Source organism: Miniopterus schreibersii (assembly GCF_964146895.1).
Source record: "Miniopterus schreibersii genome assembly, chromosome: 11".
NCBI classification, from domain to species: domain Eukaryota; kingdom Metazoa; phylum Chordata; class Mammalia; order Chiroptera; family Miniopteridae; genus Miniopterus; species Miniopterus schreibersii.
Genome location: NC_138111.1, coordinates 53,908,760 through 53,931,726, shown reverse-complemented (window position 1 = coordinate 53,931,726; position 22,967 = coordinate 53,908,760). Strand labels below are relative to the sequence as shown.

The 22,967-nt window shown below is 44.4% G+C and overlaps 1 protein-coding gene across 4 annotated transcripts in view; it reads right to left on the bottom strand.

Annotated features, from left to right (window-relative positions):
* Positions 1 to 19,933: 19,933 nt before the first annotated feature.
* Positions 19,934 to 22,967, bottom strand: part of SH3GL2 (SH3 domain containing GRB2 like 2, endophilin A1) — a 185,869-nt gene continuing 182,835 nt past the window's right edge. For 3 of the 4 annotated variants that reach the window (XM_081151652.1, XM_081151650.1, XM_081151651.1), the window contains one exon: positions 19,941 to 21,506. In XM_081151652.1, coding sequence (XP_081007778.1) covers positions 21,307 to 21,506 — 200 coding nt within the window. In that variant the 3' untranslated portion in view covers positions 19,941 to 21,306. Of the gene's footprint in view, positions 21,507 to 22,967 lie in introns of all 4 variants that reach the window. The other variant, XM_081151649.1, reaches the window with a different exon arrangement.

Genomic DNA, 22,967 nt, shown 5'->3' with positions numbered 1-22,967 from the left:
TATGCTTATAAAAATGCAACATTTTAAATTATTGTGTTATGTATTATTCATGTGTTATGTTATTATTTGTCTCTAATTGTGGCCAGAGAAGATACTGTGCAATATTTCAATCTTTTGAAATGTAATGTCCTAGCATATGTTATATTTTGGTGAAAGTCCTATATGCACTGGAAAAGAACTTGTATCTGTAGCATGATAAAATGTTCTCATCACTTCGCAATCAGAAAAACTTGTCAAGTAATTCATAATTATCCTACAACAAGAGTGGGTTTTTGTGCTAACAGAGATCCCTCACCCATTCATAAGGGTACCTTATCTCCAAGTTCCTCATGAAATACAAAGATGTTCTTTATGAAAAGATGCATCTCCCAAATGCTATTCATTTAGTGTCCACCACAGAGACTGGGTGCAATAGTGTAAACTATCTCCACCGAATTTCTGCTCTTGAATACTCTTATGTGCTTGCCAGTATTTGTGGCTTGCTTGTTTGAAACCTAAAGTGACCTCACAGGTGTTTTGATGATGATGATGACGATGACAAGCTTATAATAAAGCAAAGCAAACAAACAAACAAAATGCACTGGCGACTTACTTACTTTGTACTTTCACATAGGCGAGCATGGTCTCACCCAGGAAGCTGCACCATCCCTGTACATGTTTTCCTTCACAGCTTTCTTTGACTCACCTAGTCCCATAGCCTGAAAGTTATATGAACTATTAGATGGAAGAGTTGAACTTGAAGTGGGTGGTGCTTTGGTTCAATATCAGAGTGAGGTGTTGAGCTAAATCTGCTAAGAGCAGTTGGAACCACAAGCCAAAAACAGTCTTTGTCTTGTGCCCACTGAAAGGGACTGTCAACCATGAATCAGTATTTCCAGCCCCATCTGCACAGATAAGCAACTGTTCTCAGTCATGTACCTTTAAAATGCAAAGGTTTGTGCTAGTGGTAAACTTTTATCAGGAATCACTGAAATACTTTTTAGAGAGCAGCATGCAGAGTCAGACTTCAGGAGCAGAGAGAGGGTCAAACCATATCCCACTGATTCATTCATAAATTCATTCACTCATTCATTCATTCATTCATTCATTCATTCATTCATTCATTCATTCATTCATCAGGATTGGTGCTAGACCAGCAGTCCAGGTTTTGAGTTAGGTTCTCTAGAGATACAAGAATGAATAATGCTTCCTTCTTTCTCCCTAACAAGCAACAGATCATAGTACGACATAGCTAGAGCTGTAAGGAAATGTTTCTAAACTACACTTTCCTACAATGCAGGCACACACATTGGTCAATATGAACCAAGTCTGGGGAACGTGGTTGGGTAGCACATCTGACAGATACGTTTTTCAGCACTTTGTGCTTTTCTACATTTCTTATGCTTCTTTAGTCCTTAAATAAAAAACATAACTCCAGCTTCCCTTGGACAGTAAGTAAAAAGAGTAGAAATCCAAGTCCTCTGAAGTTCCTCTCATCCCAGTTTGGGAACTCGTTTTGCGTCCCCTGAAGTGGTGATTGGGGCTCTCCCACCACAATGGCTGGTGCTCTTTGCTTGCTGACTGGGGCCTTTCTTTGGCAGCTGCTGAGGAGTCCCTTCCCACTTTTCCCTTTTCTTGAGTTGATTGGAAAGACTTTACACCACTGTTTGGGGCTGCAGGACAGGAACAAGCCTTGATGGTATTTTAGTCTCCAGTCTAGAGGAATGTACGTCCAAGATTCCTGGGGTTTGTTTGGAAGACATCTGCATGGTACTACCTAGTGTTACACTAAAAATTACTGTTCCCCTCTGACGCTGAACTCGATCATACCTTGCTGCTCTCAGCAGGCTATCTCTGCATATTCAGGGCACTCAGCCCAGAGGCAGATATTCATTTTGGTTCTCCCTACATTGTCTTAATCCAGGTATCGAAGGGCCCAACTACACATCTATCAACCAGTCCGTCATTACTGATCTCCATATATGTTTTACCTTCTCTTTCTCTCGTGGAGAGACTATTCTTCCACCTCCCTACATTTGTGACATTCTTAAGTCCAACAAACTACACAAACTCCTAGGAACCCTTGCAACTTTTCAGAGTGAAAGGGAAATTTTTCACCTGTTAATACTCCAAAAACATTTTAAATTCCACAAGGGAAGGGGAAGGGAATAACTGAGCTACTTATTTAGCACACATGAGAACAAACCCGCACAACACATTGGGTGACTTAATTACATTTGATCAAGATTACATTATCCAAGACATGCTAAAGCTACAGTGAATGCCAGAAAGTAGGAAATGTTCTTGATAGAAGAGACGAGTGACTGGTTTCCCCTCTGTGGGAAATGGCCACGCAGCCCATGGCTTATAAAGTGAGGCATTCCCCAACCTCACCCCTGGCAAACGGGTATATTTTAGTCTTTCCAGAATTCTTATAAGAATTCTTAATACAGGAATTCTTCCAATCATCAGAGTGTGCTTCAGAACCAATAAGGTCAAAACCAAAATCTTTGGGTCTTTAATCAATGGGCAAATTCAAAAGCATGTACTATGCCTTTGGCACATTACTAATCCCTGAAAGGTTATTGAACGCAAACAAAACCTGATCCTCAAGTAGTCTCGTGTGGGAGACATATATGCATATGACCGTAAAGAGAAAGGGCCTCAAGGAGGCCCTTAACAAGTAGAAAGCCCCTAACAAGTGGTAGCTTTGGTAATAGCTGCTGAGTTATAACGAAGGCACACAAAGTTTTAAAAATTGCCCTGGCAGCGCAGCGCCAGAGGACTGAGTGGGGAAGGTGAAGAACCTCTCACACAGGAGGTTCTTTGATCTGTGCATTGGAGGATCCTTAAGGGGTTTCCAGGGGAAAACGGAAGAGCATTCCAGGCAGAAGGAACAGCACAGAGCAGAGCAAAGGCTTGAATTTTCCTTTACTAAAGGAACCCCCAGTGTGGCCAGTGGCAATAAAGTGGAGGGCTGAGAAGATGAGGTTGGAAAAGATGCAGATACAAAGGCAAATTGGACCCAGATGATGAAGGGCCTTAAAGTTCAGGATTTATTCTGTAGACAATGGGGGACAATTTCTTAAAGGGGAGATTGATGTCACTGAACTTGTGATTTAGAAAGATCACTGTGGGGCAGGGAGGGATGACTGGGAGGGATTGCTGAGAGGCAGGAAATGCAAGTTTGTGTTAGGAAGGGGACGTTACGAGGAGGAGGGGACCTAAAACAGGCAGTGCCCTGCAGAGGTGGGAGCCTGGGAACATTTAAAAGACGGGCTTATTCTTTCCAAATTAGTGGGTGTAGTTTTCAATGATGTTCATGTCTATGAACTGCAAGTTTTTTGGAAAGAAAAAAAAAAAGGACAGGATTTTGTCAGCTCTGAACCCATGCCCGAGGAAGACCAGCCTGCTGGACTGTGCAGGCGCCACTCGGTGGCAGCTCTCTGAATGACTGGCACAGGACCCTCAAGTATAACCAGCCCCGACCAAGAGGCGTACCAACCTGTCTTGAAGTAATGATAAATGCCACACTGAAGTTACACTGCACTTTTCCAGAGAGGCTAGGACACTTTCTTCTTGGGTTATAGGGATGAACATTTAAAAGGTGGCCTGTTTCAGCTAATAAAATGAAATGCTGCATTCCAGATGAGAGGGCAGAAAGCAGGTGGAGAGAAATAGAGGCCGCCGAGGGAAGCGCCCCGGCGCTCCTGTTACACCTCGCAGATCACCCAAACCTGGCAAACAGCCTGCCGTCAGTCACAGACCAAGGAAGGAAGCCCCATGCTGTGGCTCTGTCATTTGAAGTCAGAGATCCTCATATGACAGCAGCAGAAACAATAGTTGCTTGATGCTGGCTTTGGTGTCAGGGGTACAGAAGTTGAAGATGGATGACTAGTTTGGCTCCAGTTTAAAATGCATCCTCAGGAAATAAAGGGAAAAAAGAGACCCTGAATTTGGCAACTCTCTACCTTACATGCCCTTCCTATAATCAATCCTTCCCAAATACCAGGAACTCTGTCTGTAAAATCTTTCAAACCCAGCCTAAGTGGGCCACGACATGCCACTCTGCCACTGCCACATGGTCCAGCCATCAGCGCCCTCTTGCCTGGATTCCACACTAACTTCCCCGCTTTCAAGGCTGACCGTCCCCTCCCACAGGCAGCCAGGATTTTCCTTTGAAAGAGTAAATCAAATCAAGTCTCTCCTCTCCTCAAGGCCCTCGTACGGCTGCTCATCGCCCTGAGAATAAAATCCTACTCCTTACCGGGCCCACCCAGGCCCCCTGCCCCACCCTGCTACTTCAGCCTCACCTCTCACCACCTTCCCTCACGCTCCAGCTCCTCTGGCCTCCTTCCAGTCATCTGAACACACCAGGCACTCTCCTGCTTTCGGTCCCTGCACTTGCTGAACCCTCTGCCTAGAATGTTCTTCTCTCTATGGCATGTACCCAAATAGCACTCTCCCCTCTCTCTCACCCCTTATCACGCTTTTCTCCCTCATATGATTATTCCTGGTATTTTATTATACAGCTGTTTGTTTATTACATTCCACCCTGGAATGTAATCTCCCTGAGATCGAGGATTTAATCTGTTTCATTAACTGCTACATTCCAGTAGCTACAGTAATGTCAGGCACATAGTAGGTTCTCAAATATGTATTAAATGCATGAAAGACTGACTGAATGAATGATACACTGTTCTTACTCCCTAATCCAGACTAACTCCCTCTCTGGTACTGAAATAACTATTCACCTTTACTCTCACAACTTATTCAAACCCCCCTAGGCCAGCCTGTCCCAAATGATTCCCCACAGAGGGAGAGGACAGAGCAGGCTTTGGAGCCGTGGGAGCTCCGTACATTTTCGGGACACCAGATTACGCCCTCGGAACCCCTCAGCTACTGTCAAGAACTCACCAGCTGCACGCACTCGGCCTAAGGAGGGGAATTTAAAGTGTGCATCGTTGTAACCATAAACTCGGAAGATTAAATGAAGGTATGCCATAACTCTGAATGACCTCAACGTACTCCATGAACGCATTATACAAACAAAATCTAACTTTAAATAACCAGTGCGTGATTTCAGTCTTTTGATTAAAAAACTCAAAACCAGTACCTCTTTTGGAGAAAATAAAAATAAAAGCTACTTTAATGCCAAAGGAATCAAACTACCTCGAAAGGGCAAGCTAGTCAGAGGCCAGAGTGCCCTCTCCTGGCCGTGGGCAGTAACAGAACCATGCGGGGAGGGGGGAAGCGCAGAGAGGGAGCAGCTTTATATTCAGATCCATAAGTGAGATTATTTTTTAAAAATACCTTGAATCCTTCAAAGAAAATAGACGGTGGCTATTATAGGGGGAAATAGTCTCTGTTTTCAAGGGGGTTGAAGATTGCTATGAGGAACAGAAATTCAGAATTATAACAGAGTAGGATAAACAACGCAATTGAGAACACGCCCTGCAGCGGTGCTTGTGCTGAGGTCTGTAAAGGGAGTAGGAGTCATCCAGGCGACGGGAGCGATGTGCCCCTGGGAAGCTATCGTCCAGGTGATGGCTCCATAGATGCAGAGGCATGGAGGTGAGGGACAACATGTTTAAGGACGCTAGGAGTTGAAAGCTGTGACAATTGCTCTTGGTTGCCCACTCACCCGTCACCTCCCAATCTCTTTTTCCTTGCTAGTCTGCTTTCATCTTGGTGGCAGAAAATACCAGATACTGATTTTTATAGCTGCTCTTATGGCTAGAGATGACCATGTGACCCAATGATTTCTCTAACTGCTCCTATGGCTAGAGACCCATGAGATATAAGGGATCAGGAGCCTGAGGAATGGTTGAGATACTATTTCTTTCATGATGAAAGAGGAGATGCCTATGAAGAGGGCCTAGCATTCTCAATCTGCTTGTTGACCTTGTGAAGATGTGGCCCTTGGAGCTATTGGAGCCATCTGGTGACTATGAATGGAGGTATCACCAACACAGTGAGGATGGTAGTCTTTGATGACATTATGGAGCTGCTGAACCACCCCTGCGACCACCCAGCTCTGGACTTTCTTATCGTGAGGGGGGGAAAATAATCCTTATGGCTTAAGCCACTCTTGGTTAAATATTCTATTATTTACAGCCAACGCACACTCATTGATAATGCTCTTATTCTGACTTGAGCAATAGTGGGAGGTTTTAAGAAGGGCTGTAACAATGAGATTTGTATTTCAGAAAATTCAGGCTAATTATAAGCAAAGAATGAATGGAAAAGGGCAAGAGGATGGGTCAGAAGGCCAATTAGGATACTTACAAAATTTTAAATGTGGATGGGGGAGGTAGATGGAAATTAGGGTCTGACCTCTGAACTGCTAGGAATAGAAGAGAGATATAAAAATAATTTAAAAGTAAATAAACAGGATTGGGTTATTCATTGGGGGCAAAGGAATATGAGATGGAAGGAGTGAATCCCGAGCTTTGGGGTAGGTGAACAGGTGACTTCTTGATAGACTTTCAGAGAAGGAGCAGGTCAGGATGGGATCCTAATAGTGAATTGTTTGGGACACACTGGGTTTGAGGAGTGAAGTGGAGTCCAGTGAGCAGTTGGAATTTTATATCAGGAGCTCAGAACATTTGGCCTGAAGATAAAGATGTTTGACATACCCACAATCATGGTAAGTGAAGCCACAGAAGTAGATTTGGGTACAGAGCTTGCAAAATCCAGGGTGCTGGCTAGAGACTGGTTAGAGTAGGGGACCGTGTGGGCAGAGAGTAGACTACTGCAGTTTAAGGTCTCCAAGGCAACGCAGTCATGGGTGGTGGTGGTAGAACAGAACTGAAAATCACTGGGGGTGGAAATACCAAGGAACTGAAAGCCCAGGTAGTTGAACTGGCCCTTCATGCAGCGGAAGGGACTAGGATGACAATGAGAGGTGGCAAGAAGGCTCTGAGCCACTTGTCAACGTCATCAGCGAATGTGGTGAGGGGAGGATGACAGAGGGGGGCAGTAAGGATGGGTAGAGCCAGACAGCATGAGCCTCACTCTCGGTGGGAGGGCTGGTTACAAGCGGACAGCAGAGCTGTGGTTTGGAAGCAGCGATGGAAGCCTTGGCGGACACTGACCTCACTACCCTCCGTAAGCAGTTCTCAACACTGCCTCTCACCCACGGAGTGTCTGCAAATGGCCAGTCACACCTCAGAAATTCTGAATGGGGTTCTGGTTCCACTCAACCTAATCCATAATGTTAGACAAGAAAACCAAGATCCCAGAAAAAGGAAGTGACTTATGCAAGGTCTCATCTCTCCAGACCACCATTCAGCGGTCTTTCCAGGACACTCCCCTGGCACTCAGTTTGGGCTCTTTGCTTTAAAGTTGCATTAACACTAAGCGACCCCCCCCCACACACACACACACACAAACAAAAACCAATAAAAAACAAAAACATAACAAAAACCCACATGAACACACCTTTTCTTCCAAAAAGTTACTTGGTTATAAATTGTTATTGCCAATAATAATAGCCTGTCAGAAGCCAGAAACAATGCAGGCTTTGGGGTTGCGTGGGTTTTGAAAGGGCTTGTTAAGGGGAAATTGTCAGTGGGGCCTGAACTCAGAGTTGAGTTCTCCACATGGCCCTCGCAGCATCTCTAAGGGAGTTCTCAGCCACTGGGGCCACAAGGGCTCTCTGTCTAGGCTGGAGGCAAAGGCATGAGAGGTGCCAAGCTTTGCTTCTTTTGCCCTGAAGCCCACTCTTATTTTATATGACCTTTTAAAGATGATGTCCCCTCCTCTCAAACACAGTTTAAGTACTGTTATGTGGGAGATAAATTCTCAGAGGCTGAAACAATGCCATGAACAAAAGGGCCCTTTAAGAGAACTGGACTAAGTTTCAAATTTCAGCTGTTACTCACTGTTATGTGATCGTAGGAAAATTATTAAACCTCTGTGCCTCAGTTTCCTAATACTTAAAATGGGGATTTCTAATAGGTCTTACCTCACTGGGTCACTGTAAGGGATTATGTGAAATAATCCAAGAAAAACACTTAGCCCAATTTCTGGCATACTACATGCCACAACATAAGTTAATCTTCCTGGGCCTCAGTTTCCTCATCTGTCAAATGGGGAATGTTATGGATTGAATGTTTATGTCCCCCAAATTCACATGTTGAAATCTCAGCTTTCAATGTGATGATATGTGGAGGTGGAGCCTTTGGGGAGTGACTAGGTCATAAGGGCGGAGCCCTCCTGAATGGATTAGTGCCTTTATAAAAGAGACTCCAGAGAGCGCTCTTTGCCCTTCCACCAGGCGAGGACACAGTGAGAAGATGATCTACCAGGAAGCGGACCTCACCAGGCCCCAGATTTGGTGGCACCTTGATCTTGGACTTCCCAGCCTCTAGAACTGTAATAGATAAACACTTGTTGTTTAAGCCACCCAGTCTGAGGAACCTTTGTTACAGCAGCCTGAATAAACTAAGACAGGGATCAATAATAATTCTTACCTGATTGGGTTTTTATGAGAACCTGTGAGATACCATCCATGTGAAATGTTTAGCACTGTTTCTGGCATATAGTATGCACTTAGTTAATATTGTTTATAATTCATTTTTTTGCCCACCAGAAACTCCACTCCTACATATGCTTGTCCAATTGTGTCATTTGGGGGGGGGGGGCACTCCTCCTCCATCAATTAATGTGAGGTGAGGTGAAGGTGAAAGAAAGCTCTGTGCTTCCCAGAAGTAAAAGCATGTGGCTGACCTCCTCAATCCAAATACCACAGAAATATCCTTTCTCATGCACCAGCTAGAGAGGCTGTAAAACACAGCACAGGCACCGCTGGAGAGTTGCACTGCTTTACTGTTAGCTGGGACACATGATGTCGCACAGTCTCAGGGACTGAGCAGATCTTGGACTTAGTCACTCCATTCCTCAGTCTGACCTTGGTATTAGCCCCAAACATGCACATTTGCTATAACTCTCTCACCCAGAAGACGATCAGTTCTGTGAATCAGATGTTCCTTCTGAAGATTCATCTACAGGTCAGAAGAATGCAATGAATCATTTTTGGAAAGGAAAGTCAATGACCCTCTTCAGACGTGTGGACAAGGGCCAATCAAAATATTCATGCACTTAAACAAACGCTGAGGGCAAAGCCTAGAATTCCACCAGCAAATGACTCCAGAACCCTCTAGTTGACTTGCATCAGAAAACACATTCAATACCATATTTTCAAAAAGTGGTGTTGATTCACTTATAAAAGGAAGTCTTGCTCTTTACACAATTTGAGCTGTCTCCAGCAATGTCCGGGGGGGGAGGGGGGGGGGGGACTTGACCGGTAGAAAGGTGCATTCCAGGCCTCCTCGTAGGAATGGCCCCATGGAGGAAATAAGTGCATCAGGCTACTAGAGCATGGTAAAGTCAAACATTACAATCAAGAACTAATTGAACTCAGATTACACACAACTGAGATTAAATTTTAGCTTTCTGCACAGCTCACCTATGCCAAAAAAAAAAAAAAAAAAACCACCACAAAACCATGCAGATTGGATGATACGGTCTTTTCAGCCTACGTGGAAGTTTTTCCACCAGCTGGCATCCCACCTTGCTTGGGTGAATGTTTAACCACTGCTAAATAAATAAATCCTAGCTGCCAGTCCTCCTGAGGCCCATTACATAGGGCTGCTCATGTGAGAAACAGTTTGCTCACATAAATCAATGCCTGAATTTGAAGCATCTGGCCCAGTGACTTCAATTTTAGGCTTATATTTGTAACCGGTTTGATTTCTCTGTTCATTTATAGCACATCTCACCTGATCACAGTCCCAGTGACCTCCTGGCTTCAGCCCCTCTGGAGGATAACAAGCTGTTTCTTTAAGAAGACCCTGAGGACCTTCCTGAGATAATTAGGGAACATTCTCTAAAACTATATATACCCATATGGTCACTACAACCTCTGTGATGTTAATTTTATACAACTTGACAGGGCCACAGAGCTAGATGAAACATTATTTCTGGTGTGTCTGTGAGGGTGGTTCCAGATGAGATCAGCATTTGAATCCACGGATTTGTGCAGATCGCCCTCCCCAAGGTGGGTGGGCATCATCCAATCCATGGTGGGCCTTGAATAGAACAAAAAACAGAGGAAGGATTCACTTCCTTCCTGCTTATCTGCTGAAACTGGGACCTCAGTCTTCTCCTGCCCTTGGACTTAAGTACACCATCAGCCCCCCTGGTTCTCAGGGCTTCAGTCTTGGGCTAGAATGACATCACTGGCTTTCCTGGGTCCCCACTGTGTGGACTGCAGACTGTGGGGCTTCTCAGCCTCCCTAATTGCATGAGCCAATTCCTCATAAAAAATCTTTATATATAAGAATGGGTAGATGGATGGATGGACAGACAGACTGACACAGACTATTGCTTCTGTTTCTCTATAGAACCTAACATACCCTTCAAAATTTCTGAAAATCTACAGCCCCTTTTTATTGGAATTAGTAACCATCTGAGCCTAAGTATTAATTATGTAGATTGTAATTGAATAACAGCATTCTTGTTAATTCAGAAGATAAATAACTCCTGGCACCCAGGCTGTGGTCTTGAGATTCTATCTCCTGCTACAAGAACCAGAGCTCCTGGAAGAAAGGAACCTACCTTTCCGATTCCGGTTCTAAGGCAAGAAACCTACCAAATGAGCCTCTATACCAGAAAGCAAGGAATCTAGGAGAGACTTTCAGAGTCGTATCGAAAGGACTCAGACAAGCAAAAACTCATAGACACAGACAGAAGTATGGTGGCTACAGAGAAAAAGGGGGGTGGAGGGAGGTAGTAAAGAGTAAGGGGCCAAATATATGGTGACGGAAAGAGGCTTGACTTTGGGTGGTAAACACACAATGCAATATACAGATGATGTATTATAGAATTGTACATTTGAAACCTGTGTAATTTTATTAACCAATGTCACCTCAATAGATTTGATTTTAAAATTTTAAAGGAAAAAAAGCTCTTTTATGTGAGCCAGCATTTTCTTCCCTTCCAATTGGAGAGCTGTTTCTTCTCCAACCCAAATCCTTGCCTCTCCTAGTCTAAACGGGAGGGCAGTGACCAAGGCTGGGACTCTCATGGGACCCTAGTCACCTAACCATCCCAAAGCCTCACAGGGCATGGCTTGTTCTGCCTACTCCGTCTCCATTTACCTGGTCACCTCAAGTTGCCACCTTCATTCTTTTAGAGACCCACTGGCTCCAACCTTTTGAACTCCTGCTCTCCTGGCATAAACCACGAATGCTCTTAGTGAATCCATTTGAATTATCCTATACCGATGCAGTGGCCAAATAACCAAACTCATAATCCGTCACTGTTTAATGCTATAAAAGTTTGCTGAAAAGAGGTGCATAGAGCATTTGGAAAGTACAGATCATTTTCCCATTGACTTTGCCATCTCAGAAATGTTCCACAGAGGAAGGCTTTAGAGCACGAGTCAGAATCTGTTTCCAGCCCCAGAATCTGTGAACCTCGGTTTGGTTTGGTTTGGTTTGATAAAACCATATGGCACGCCCACTCTATCACACACGGTTTTAAATGCTTCACATGTTAACTCACTGAACCTTCGACAACCTACCATAAAAATCAGGTAGGTAGTATTATATCCCTATTTTACAAAGAAACTGAGGCATAGAGAATTTAAGTCTTCTTCCTGATGTAACAAAACTAGTGAAATCGGGGTGGAGGTGTGTCATGTGCTTTGAATTTGGGGACTGGAGTCTTCATCTACATAACACAAGTTATTTGGAATGCTGTGCTCTATACGGCAGGAGAGAATGGGCTTTGGAGTCAGAAAACTTCGAGTTAGAATTCTGAGCCTTAGTCACTTTATATGTAAAACTAACACTACCTTCTCTTGGGTTTATTGTGTGGATGAAATGAGAGAATATGTCAGCAGCTATGGGAAGCCCTTGGGAAATCTTCTGTGAAGCAGAGGCACACAAAGACTATAGATCTTTAAATGAGACACTTGAAGCATCTGAGTCCTTCCCTAGGAAACAGGCCTCTCCTATGCAGCAACGGAAGAAAAATGTTTAAAAGTCCCTCTTTGGTTAGAAATCATGCCTGCTTGATTTTTATGTTTCTATAGAAGCACAGGGAGTTATCTGCCACAAATGAGGTAAGAGCGTTGCAATTAGATATCACCATGGGCCTACAATTTCTACCCTGAGGAAAAACAATTAAATGCATTAGAACACGTCCTCCCTCCCCCAGGGAATACTCACCCGGTGGCCGCCACAGAGCTCGGGCTGCGCTTGTAGCCAAAGCCCCACTCCAACCCCAGTCATTGCCAAGGGGGTCATGCCAGCTCTGGGGTCAGGACTGTGAGGACGACTGACACATCCTGCCTTCAGCAGGGGCTGGATTCAACCAAGTTAATAGCTGCATAGTGCTTGGCCCGGCATGGACAGGACCCCAGGAAAGAGTGAAACCCTCTGATTTGTTTCTCACCCAGGAACCTGACGTTTCCATCGCCTTGTGATTAAAAGAATCAAAGTAGGAATTTCAGTATAAACATGGCATTGTGACACAGAAACCTCCCAGTCCTCCTCCAGGACGTTATACAAAGAAAAATTAGTGGAAACAATAGTAATATGCATAATACCATTTTGAGCAAAGTGAGCAGAAATATATAGTCATCGGCCTCAAAACAAACAAAAAACATCTAACAGATGTGCAAAGTAGCCAAATCAGGTGCCGAAGCTACTTAGGAAGAAGCTGTGCAGAGGGGATTGCTTAATGGGCTGGCCTAGGGGCTCAAAAGATACCAGCAAGAATCCACTTCCTCTAAGTATGGGGCTTACACCGATGTGAGAGATAAATACCCTGAGTATAAGAAGAGTTGCAAGATCTGGGGAGAAAAGAGCTGAAATGGACCAAGCAGCAGCTACATGGGGAGGGGTAGGTCTAGTGTGCACCACTTCAAAATCCTCTTGGCCCCACCTCTTACTCCAGCCAAAGCTGCAGCATCCACCTCTAGAGCTTTCACTGGCTTTGCACAGATGCAGGCGGACAGGGCCTTGCCTTGGGTTAACCTACCTCTCACTTCCTGGGAACTCTTGTATTCAGCCATGTGAAACCCAGAAGTGTGGGGGTTAGGAGCAATAAATAATGCTTCCCCCTGTCATCCTCCAAGTCAATGTTTCTCCTTTGTAAATTCTCACAGGATCAAGCACTAGTTGCTAACAGGACACCTTTAATAAATGTGCCTTTATATCTACTTTTTCTGCTTTGCTGTCTCATTCCCCACTTTCTGTTATCCAAGTTCCCCCGAAATCTACTCACATGCAAGCCTCTGCCTCAGGCTCTGCCTGTTGGGTGCCAAGCTAAGAACGTCAGTACCAGAAATTGCCTTAGCAAGCAAACTCTCAAAATGGGATTTTGGAGATTACCCACCAGTCAGATGGCAAGGACCCCATTGACGGTGGCCATGGAGGGACAAAGCGCCACAATGAACTCTCACCTGTGGGGGTACAGGGGCAGGCAGAAGTGAAGAGCAGCATCTGAACAGTACAGGAAGGGGGTAATTGTGAGTGAGGACTGGGGTAGTCACTGGCTTTGGTAACTGTTTTGAGTATCTTGAAAAAAAGATAGCTACAGGTCAGCAACCATTAAGCTGTAAAAACTAGGAGGTCTCTAGAAAAGCATTTAGAAGTCCCTTATTTCCTGCAGCTGTAGGGCAGGCTTAATGGAAATCAAGCTCAAAACCTGTCAAGGAGGCAAAGCTACAGAGAAAACTGGACAGTCTCGACAGCTCCCTTATGTCATAGTCAGGAAGAGTGGGACCCAGGGAATGGGATGGAGCCACCTAGGTGGACAAGGCTCATGAACTCCCAGGTCCCCTAAATCATCCCATCCGAGAGAGGCCCACCCTCCTTACACTTCAGAGAGGAAAGCGGCCTGCCCTTGGAGACGCTGCATAGACTTCACCTGAGGCTGCTGCTCTGCAAGCTCCACTCTGCCGCCTTTCACTGGCTCTTGGCTGCTAGTGTCACCCAGAGCAGAGAAATGCAGTTCCCGCCGAGTAAGAAACAGTCTACACACCGAAGGCGGCGGCTAACACATACTGGCAGGAACTAGGGCAAGACGGGAAGGGGTCTCCAGAGTGCTGACCTGGGGGTGGATGTTCAGACTATTAGGCCAAACGTGGGAGCAATTATAGGCATGGGAGGGATGTCCGATGACTCGGCATTCAACATCGGGAGCCCACTCCCTCACCCCCATGTCACCGAAGCTTGGATAAGGTAATGGCCTGCGAGGAATGGCACAGAGCTGCTGGAGCTGCTGCTTGAGGAAGAGGCGAGCAGATTCATGGATGTGAGCAGGTCAGATGGGGTCTTCTTCCAGATAGACAGCCAATTATGACAGTGCCAGTTATCACTTAAACCATTATCCTTGCCGCTTAACTACAACGTCTCAATTTTTATACTTTAAAACAATACTAGTCACAGGTTAGGGAAAACTTAAGATCTGCTTATACAGTTCATGATGATAATAAAACAGCCAGGGAAATGTGTCAGATATTTAAAGGTTACAATGGGTATTTTTGTTTTGGGTGTTTTTTTAAATTTTGGTTTTTGGGTTTTTTGACCAGCAGAGGGCAATCTAAGTCCCATTAAACTAGGGGGGGAAAGAACAGAAAGGAAAACAAACATAAAAGACAATATATAATAATCAGATGGCACCAAAATGTTGGCGACTGGGTGTGTTAAGTCAGCCAGCCCAGGTTTCCTTGGGCTCAGGAACTACTTGCCACCCTCCCCCATCTCCATGTCCTACAGAATACATTCCAATCCTTGGATGTTTCTAAAAGAAAAATCAAGGCAAGAGAAAGGCTGTGTTACTGCTAATGCCAGGGACAGACTCTTGAGTACTGCAATACTTTTAACTGTCCCTTTTCATGGGAAGCACTAGTGTCACAGGTGAGAGGCAGCTGGCTCCTCCTCTCCCCTTCTCGGTTGCCAGCCCCATCTATTAGCCACTCCTCTCCCAGGGGGGCGCACCTCTGACAACTCTCAAACCCAGGCAGGGATTCTCCCAGTGCGAGTGCGGCCTAAAGACTGCGGGCCTCAGAGCTAGAGGGAGGAGCAGGCCCCCTGCTAACCCTGCGGGCACCTGCCCCCTCCAGTCAACTGACTCAGAACCTCCGGCGTCAGGCCCCAGGAAGCTGCACCTTAGCATGCCCCCCCCCCCCGCGACTCTGACAGGAACCACGGATCTTGTTGTGACCCACTGATCCAAACGAGAAAAGCAAAGACCTGACACGAGCCCTCCTGAGCCCCTGAGTGAAACTGAGACCCACCGCTCTCCGGTTCCCTCGCAGGGCGTGAAGTGCACAGCAGAGGGGCGGGAAGGAGCCGGCTTTCGAAGTCAGCGCACCCGCAACCCCCGACCCTCAGCATCAGGCCCTGTCATCAGCATAGGTGGGAAAACGCTCGGGGCCGTGGGTCTGCACCGCTCTCAGTGAGGGTGGAGGCGCGCGCATCAAACATTGCTTAATCAATAAACGTGAATGTCCTTTTTAAAATTCAAAGCAGAAGTGGAAAATAAGTAAAGTCAGTGAACAGCTGGCTGCTTATCTTGGCTATGCAAAAAAAGCAGCTTGCATTCCTATCCAGTGTATGCGCACAAAGGACAATTTAGTTGGATTAATAAATATGTAAAATAATGGATTCATGCATCTAGGTTTTGTCATCATTTTCAACACCAAACGCAGGGGCTAAGTACCGGGAAGCAGCTGGCTCTTCTCTAAGTGTATCTAATAGAGCAGTGCTCCAAGTGTAATCCAGGGACCAGGAAACACAGCGTCACAGCATTTATTAGAAATGCAAACTCTCGAACCCCACCCCAGACCTACTGAATCAGGATCTCTGGGAGTGTGGCCCAGGCATCTGTTTTAACAAGCTCTGGGTGGTTCTAATGCATGTTAGAATTTTAGGAGCACTTAGTCAATTGTTTCCTAAACCTTTCTAATGGGAAATACACCATCCTCAGCCCCTCGATGGGCAATTCTAAGAAGCTGGAATGGAGAACTTAAGAAACCCAACTTGTGCAAGTGCCCGCAGGAGACCTTTAACATCGGGTAAGTTTAGGAGACTCTAGACAACTGCCTGGTTTCTTCATGAGTCCTGATGGAGGCAGCATTTTGATAAGAGATGCAAGTAAGAATCACTGGTGAACCTTTTAAAAAAAATAAGATTCTCTGGCCTTTTCCCAAACTCTAGTCAATCACTACCAGGATGGGTGGTAGAGCAATAAATAATGAGTCTTGTTCTCTGCAGCAAGTGACTTAAATGAAAAAGGGGTCACTTTTCAATGGGGATGGCTCTGCGCCTACGGATGCTGGGTGCTGGTGCTACAGCCTGAGATCCTCTGCAAAGAACCAGCACCAGGCTCAGGCACAGGGGCCAGCGCAGCACTTACCGGTACCCGCAAGTGCTCGGGCCAGACGACCCGGCAGCAGAGGCAGCCCAGGACCAGAGACAGACAGAACCCCACAGACAGAACCCAGAGAGAACTGCCTGCCAGTTCCGAAGCGAGCGGGGACAGCAGCCACACTTCATTTGATTTAAAAAGTAAAGAAATGTGACATTTCTTTTACCAGTCACACATGGAAAGATTTTAAGGAAACCAAAACACTAGGAGGGAAATGAAGTGTGAAAATGTTGCTTTAAAAGTTTCTCTTACTTTACATTCTGCCTCAGCTCCTGCATCGGAAATTCTATAAAGTCGGCCTTGTGTAAGGCCTTATAGTCTTATAGTCTCTTTATGTCACCATCGAGAAGCTCACCATTTCTTCGTCTTGCTACTAAGATATTTCATAATGTTGGTAAATTCCCTTTTCCTTTTTAAAGCTCTAAATCAATATGAGACACTGCACTGGGCAATCAACCCATTTACAAAGCTTTCTTTTCTCCCAGTATATCAACCCCAAAGAGCCGAGTGTTTACGGGTTAACACTTTAGCCTTCAATCAAAATCACATATCTTGAGCTTAACACAGCGCTTGATCAGGGTAAGAAATAACGCTGCTCTCATTTCTTCTCCCTTCAATTACAAGCACCATCTTATAAAACTGCTGGATGTGTCCAACTCCCAGGTGTGAAAAAAAATGATATAGGAAACTCAAACACAGCTGCAATGCACATCTATTTTTATTGCTTAAAGGCCGCTAAAAGCCTACAATCAGGATAGACCCTGCCAGGTGAAGAAATCTACATTTTGCCTGCCTGGAATATAATGAAAACTCCCGATTTAGTGAATGCTGGAAACATTTTTCAGATGACACAAACAAGTATACGTGAATCTTCAGTTCCTAAGACCACATCTGCCATGGGGGAAAGATAAAGAAACCAGATTACACAGAGGGGTTCAAGCACCTGTGAGCTTTTCTGATACTCATACTTTATTCTCTGCCCCCTATGGTGGACAGGTTATTTCCTGTCCAAAGGGACTTTCCTAAAATCTTAGCCTTGGTCCATGTGGGTGAGTATCAGCACCTAACCACAAGGGGTGGTACAAAGGCCCAGGGCTCCTTTTTGAGCAAACGGTATCGCGACACTGCGCTCCATTCCTCTGCCTCCAGCGGTGCCAGCCTGCTTCACTCCTGTCGAGAATCGCAGCTCTTCCTGCACCAAGTGGAAGGCCGGATGTGAGTGACAGCTGAGTGGCATTCAGTGGCCTAGTCAGCATTCATTGGACCCTTTGAAAAGTATCTTTGTTTTTTTCCTTAACAGCTTTAACATGTCCCCAACTGACGGGCCTAGAAATTGCTGGTGTGGCTGCCCCTCCACGCGGCCCGTAAAGTCTTTTCCAGCATCACGCAGAATTCCACGTGGAGGCTTTCGGCTGCCTCTTTCTTTAGCATTAACGCCTTCCTGTGTCGCCACCTCCATCCCCAAGGGAAGAAAGGCAGTTCTTAACCTGGTAATGGGCCTTAAAAGTGCCCACGTGAGCCTTAAAAGTGCCCACGTGGTCCCATCCAGAACACTAGAGACGGACTTGAAAATAGAGCCTTGCAATAAAGCTGATTTCCTAAGTCGCTGCTAAGTCTATGCAGAACAGGATGTGGCATAGTACAAGATACGTGTTATATGCTATACGAAGTCTTAGGGAAATTTCAATTCTTGGTCACGCCATTCTCATTGCCTTATTTATAGCAAAGAGAAACTAACAAAAAAAATAATTATTTTCCCAGAAAGTGTTCTAAGACCTGTCAGACCTAGTAGAAAATTAAAACGAGACAAATGTTTCACTGACCTTGTTTCCCATTTTAGTTCAGTTTAGTTTAGTTATGTTTCTGTTTCCACTTCAGACAGTTTGTTCTGTGATCAGTCTAAGAAGAACAAGTGTTTTGGGGTAGATTCGATTTTCCCAGGGGTGGTCCACAGTTCCCTGCTCTTTCCTATAAAGTTCTATAAAGGGAAATTTATTATACTTCAATAAAAATAAGGAATTCAGACAGTTCTGAATCTGGTAAGTGTATTATTAATAGTCTCCAAGGCTCCCTTAAATAAATATTTAAGTATTAAGTTCTTTCTGGAAACCGTGGTATGGCTCTTTTACTTCATTTGATGCTGACTCATAATGAGATTCCTCTGTTTCATGCAGGCTCTTGCTATTAGTTACCCTTCGGAGTTATAAGACTCCTCTTGCAAAGGTGCAGTCACATTCGAAGGTGTAACATTAAAGTAAATGGAGCGCTTTATTCAAATACGGTTGGACACATACATGTCTCTTTTTGGGCTTGTCTTCTGTACATATCTTCTTTTTTCTTACCATTGCATCACCACCACACTATCTTAATTACTATAACTTTGTTTTATATCTAGAAGTATCAAGTCCTCCAATTTTGCTGTTGTTCAAGAAGAGACATCCCTTAGCATTTCCACATACATTTTATAATATACTTGTCAATTTTCACACACACTGAAAAACTTGAGATTTTGGTTGAAATTGCACTAAATCTATAAGTAAATTTGTGGAGAAATATATCTTTAAAATGCTGTTTTCCAGTATATCAACACAGAATATTTCTTCCTTTATTAAAGTCTTCATTTCTCTCAAACATTTCATAAGTTTCTATGTAGAAATCGATGAGTTTGATTTTTTGATGCCTTTGTAAATATTTTTAAAATTCCCCTTTTCTAATTGATTGTTATTGATATACAGAAATATTTTTGGATATTGATCTTAAATCCAATAATCCTATTAAATTCACATATTGATTCTAATAGTTTATCTGGGATTCTTCTGGATTTTCTCCATTCATAATAATGCCATCAACAATTTATTTTTTAAATTATCTGTGATACTCTAACTCATGTAGCTAGAAAAAAAATACTGTTTTCATGTTAGAGTGGTCCACATGAAGAATTTCCTATATTACATTAAAACTAGACATCTGGACTACTGGCCTCAGTCAGCATAGAGGATACAAAGGGCACCCGATGCTTAAAGAGCATCTTTATTTTCTCAGGAGCTTTGGAAATATGTATTCTGTGTGCACTGTTTCCCTATCCCCACCCACCCACATCTACTCCCCCCCCCCCCATATATACAGCAAGAGAAAAGAATGCTGGCTCTTGACCAACTTGCATTTCCATGTGTATTTTTTTCTCTCTAAGCATGAAAGAAAACAAAAGACAGGTTGAAATTATATATTTTATTTGCCCCTCTGAACATGATATTCTTCTGGTATCACCACTGATGATAACTCACTTAGCATCTAAAAGACTTCCTCTCTACACGATCTCCTCCGTCCTGGGGTTACCAAGAAGTTACCAGTGTCCAGGCCAGCTCGCATCTCGATGAAACTTTTCCCACTTACAGAGCAGCAGGTCTGGTTTGCTGGTACCAGAAAACAACGGAGAGTGAAATGAGCCTCAGTCCACCCACTGTCGGACCCAAAGAACTGACACAAAATAAGGGGCTAGAGCCTTGGGTTTTGTCTTCAGCAATATTTATTGGAAACAGCGATGCTTCCCGTGGTAAGAGTTTATACATTAAGCAATAAGATTTGCCTTTCACTCCACATGATCCACTACCGCAGGTGGCACGTCCGAAGCAGCACACTAAGCCTCTGAAAGAATCTGTACAGCTAGATAAATAGAACTCTGGATAGAACTGAACAGGACTTTCATGACTGATACAAAAAAAACAACAACACTCATAAACTTACACACAGCACGGTCCACATGAAATGAAGATGAGACAGGAGGGACAGATAAAAGTAATGACTGAGTGGGAACCAGTTTTGCATATGCAGCCACACTTCTTACTCTACTAAGCACAAAACTCATCTTTACTTGGTCCTCATTGAGGGCAGAATATGCACAAATGATGTTCCAAGAACACAAGGTGAAAGTGGAGAGAAAAGATAGTTACTGTTTCTTGGTCTATGAACTAGTGGAAAAACGGTTTCTAGTGTTTTTCTCTTTGTGTCTCTGTGCCAAATGGATTTACGAAACACATACTTTATAAATAAAAGTGAAATGACAGTATTTGTTCCCCTTTCCCCGGGCATTCAGAAATGCCCTAAATACACACGTTGTTTCTTTACAGCAGGAAATTTAAGCTTGGAAACAGGTCTCCTCCCAATTCCTCATAACGGAAAATCTCGTCAGCCCCTCCCGCAATATGCCGATTGCTAACTGTCTTACTTAGAAATAAAATGGGAGTCCTCCTCTGGCTTCAACAGCAGGGGGGGAGGAAGGCTGGCTGTTACTCAGAAATAGGCATAAGTGGGAGGAACAAAGGTGAATGTTTCCAGAGAAGGCTCTGAATCCACACTCAACACTTTTCTACTGATGCTATCGAAGGACTAAGTCTTTCAGACGGGAGACCGTTTGCTGGTGAGGGAGGCTTTCTTCGGCAGTTCTGTGACTCACATGTTTGGGAGGGGGCGATGTGAAAGCAAACACTTTCTCCCCTTTAGACGGAGAACCTGAGACCTGGAGAAGGCCCCTGGGTGATAGATAATACCTTCAGTAGGATGGTTTCTCTGGGATGGGGCTCATGGGCATTATTCTAAGAAGCGCAGCCTCCTGAGAACTGTCTGAACAGCAGCTCTCTAACTAGTGGCTGGTCTCAGATGGTATTTTAAAAGCACATGCCATGCCCACCAGGCTGAGAAGATACCATCCATCACCGTGACTCCTGTGACATCACACAAGTCAACCAAAGACGCTCTGTGGGGCTGGATGACTTGGACCACTGCGGCCTGCACTGGGGTGTGTTGTAAGCAGCATTACCAAAGCAGTGGTTAAACTTAACTATCTGGGTCAAGAGGAGGTGAGCCAGCCAGCATAACATACTAATGGGGCAGGGCAACCAGAATTTCCACATAATTGATGGGGAAGAAACCTGAATGGCCATGAAGCATCCCCTCATACCAGTTCTCATCAATTTGGTTAGTGAGTGTGATGATATCACCCTCTTTAAAACCCAATTCCCCTTCATTTTCAGGTTCAAAGTCGTACAGAGCTCGGCAGCAGGGCTGATCCATTGGGACACCTGGGAGTCAGAGGAGGAGAGAAGAACACAGAAAGACAAGGGGAATTTAACTCACATGTGTACCACCTTCTGCACCTGCCTGATGACCCCTCGGTTCCTCCCTCACTGCTCTTGCTGCTGAAGCCTCTTCTTGCTACTAGCCCCCAGTGTCGCTGCACGGTGTCTCCCCCCTACAGTCTTCAGGAGCTCTCTCAGATGTATGGAAGGTGCTGGACCCCTGTTCCCATCTCCAATATGAAAAATGGCCTCATCTGTTCTTGTGATGTGTACAGCAGAATTTATCAAGGCTGCCTTCCTGACAATGCCCAGTGATGGGAAACCCAGCGACTTAAGGAGATTTAATGACATTTGGGTTCATAATACAGCATGGCCAGAACTCTTTCCATATTAGCACTTTAAAACCTCTGCACACGTGAAATAGTATAGTTAATTACATGGACAATGCTTTGCAACCTCAGAATAACTGTGCAGTTCTCACTTTTTAAAAATAAAGACTCCAACCTCTGGAAAACCACTATGATGTGGTGAAAACACAACAATATAAAACACTGGGTTCAAGTTCTAACTCTGTGTGACCTTGCACAAGGCACTTTTCACTCTCAGGTTTTTTGTGTAACAACTCACTTCACAGCACTATTATATCTATTAAAAGAGATTATGTAAAAATTATATAATTTACACCTTGTAAACTACTGCATGTATAAATTAGAGGAGTGCATCGGAACTACAACATGTTAAAATAATGTACTATACCTTGAGTAAAATAATGAAAAGAAATAGAGTTATATCTTGAAAAGGACCTATGTTAAATGACCAAGTATGATTTTTCACCTAAGCCCACATATACTTCTATGATAGTATATAGAAGTATATAGTATATGCTTGTAATAAAGGGTTAATGAGAAGAAAAAAAAAGACCAAATATATTCACACATATGCACATAAACTCAGACGAGTGTATACAGCTCCCATGCCATCTACATGGCTTTTAACGTCAACAATGTAATATGTTTTCTTGTTTAAAGAAAGCAGAGCCCTGGCCAGTGTGGCTCAGTTGGTTGGAGCACTGTCCCGTACACTGAAAGGGGGCGGGTTCGATTCCCAGTCAGGGCACATACCCAGGTTGCGGGTTCGATCCCCGGGTGGGGTGCATATGGAAGACAACTGGTCGATGTTTCTCTCTCCCATCCATGTTTCTCTCTCTCTCCCCCGCTTCCTCTCTCTCTGAAATCAGTAAGAACATATCCTCAGGTGAGGATTTAAAAAAAAAAAAAGAAAGCAGAAAATGAACAAGCCTCTGAAAGAAAAGTAAAACATGCAGCTGGTTTCCGCACAGGAAGAAGGGAGTTCGGTCGCCACACGTGACTGGTCCTGGGGCAGCTAACTTCTAAGGGCCACCGCTGCTTATGCCCCACACCGAGCTGTGAGCAGCTGACGGGAACACGGAGAAACAGAGCTCCC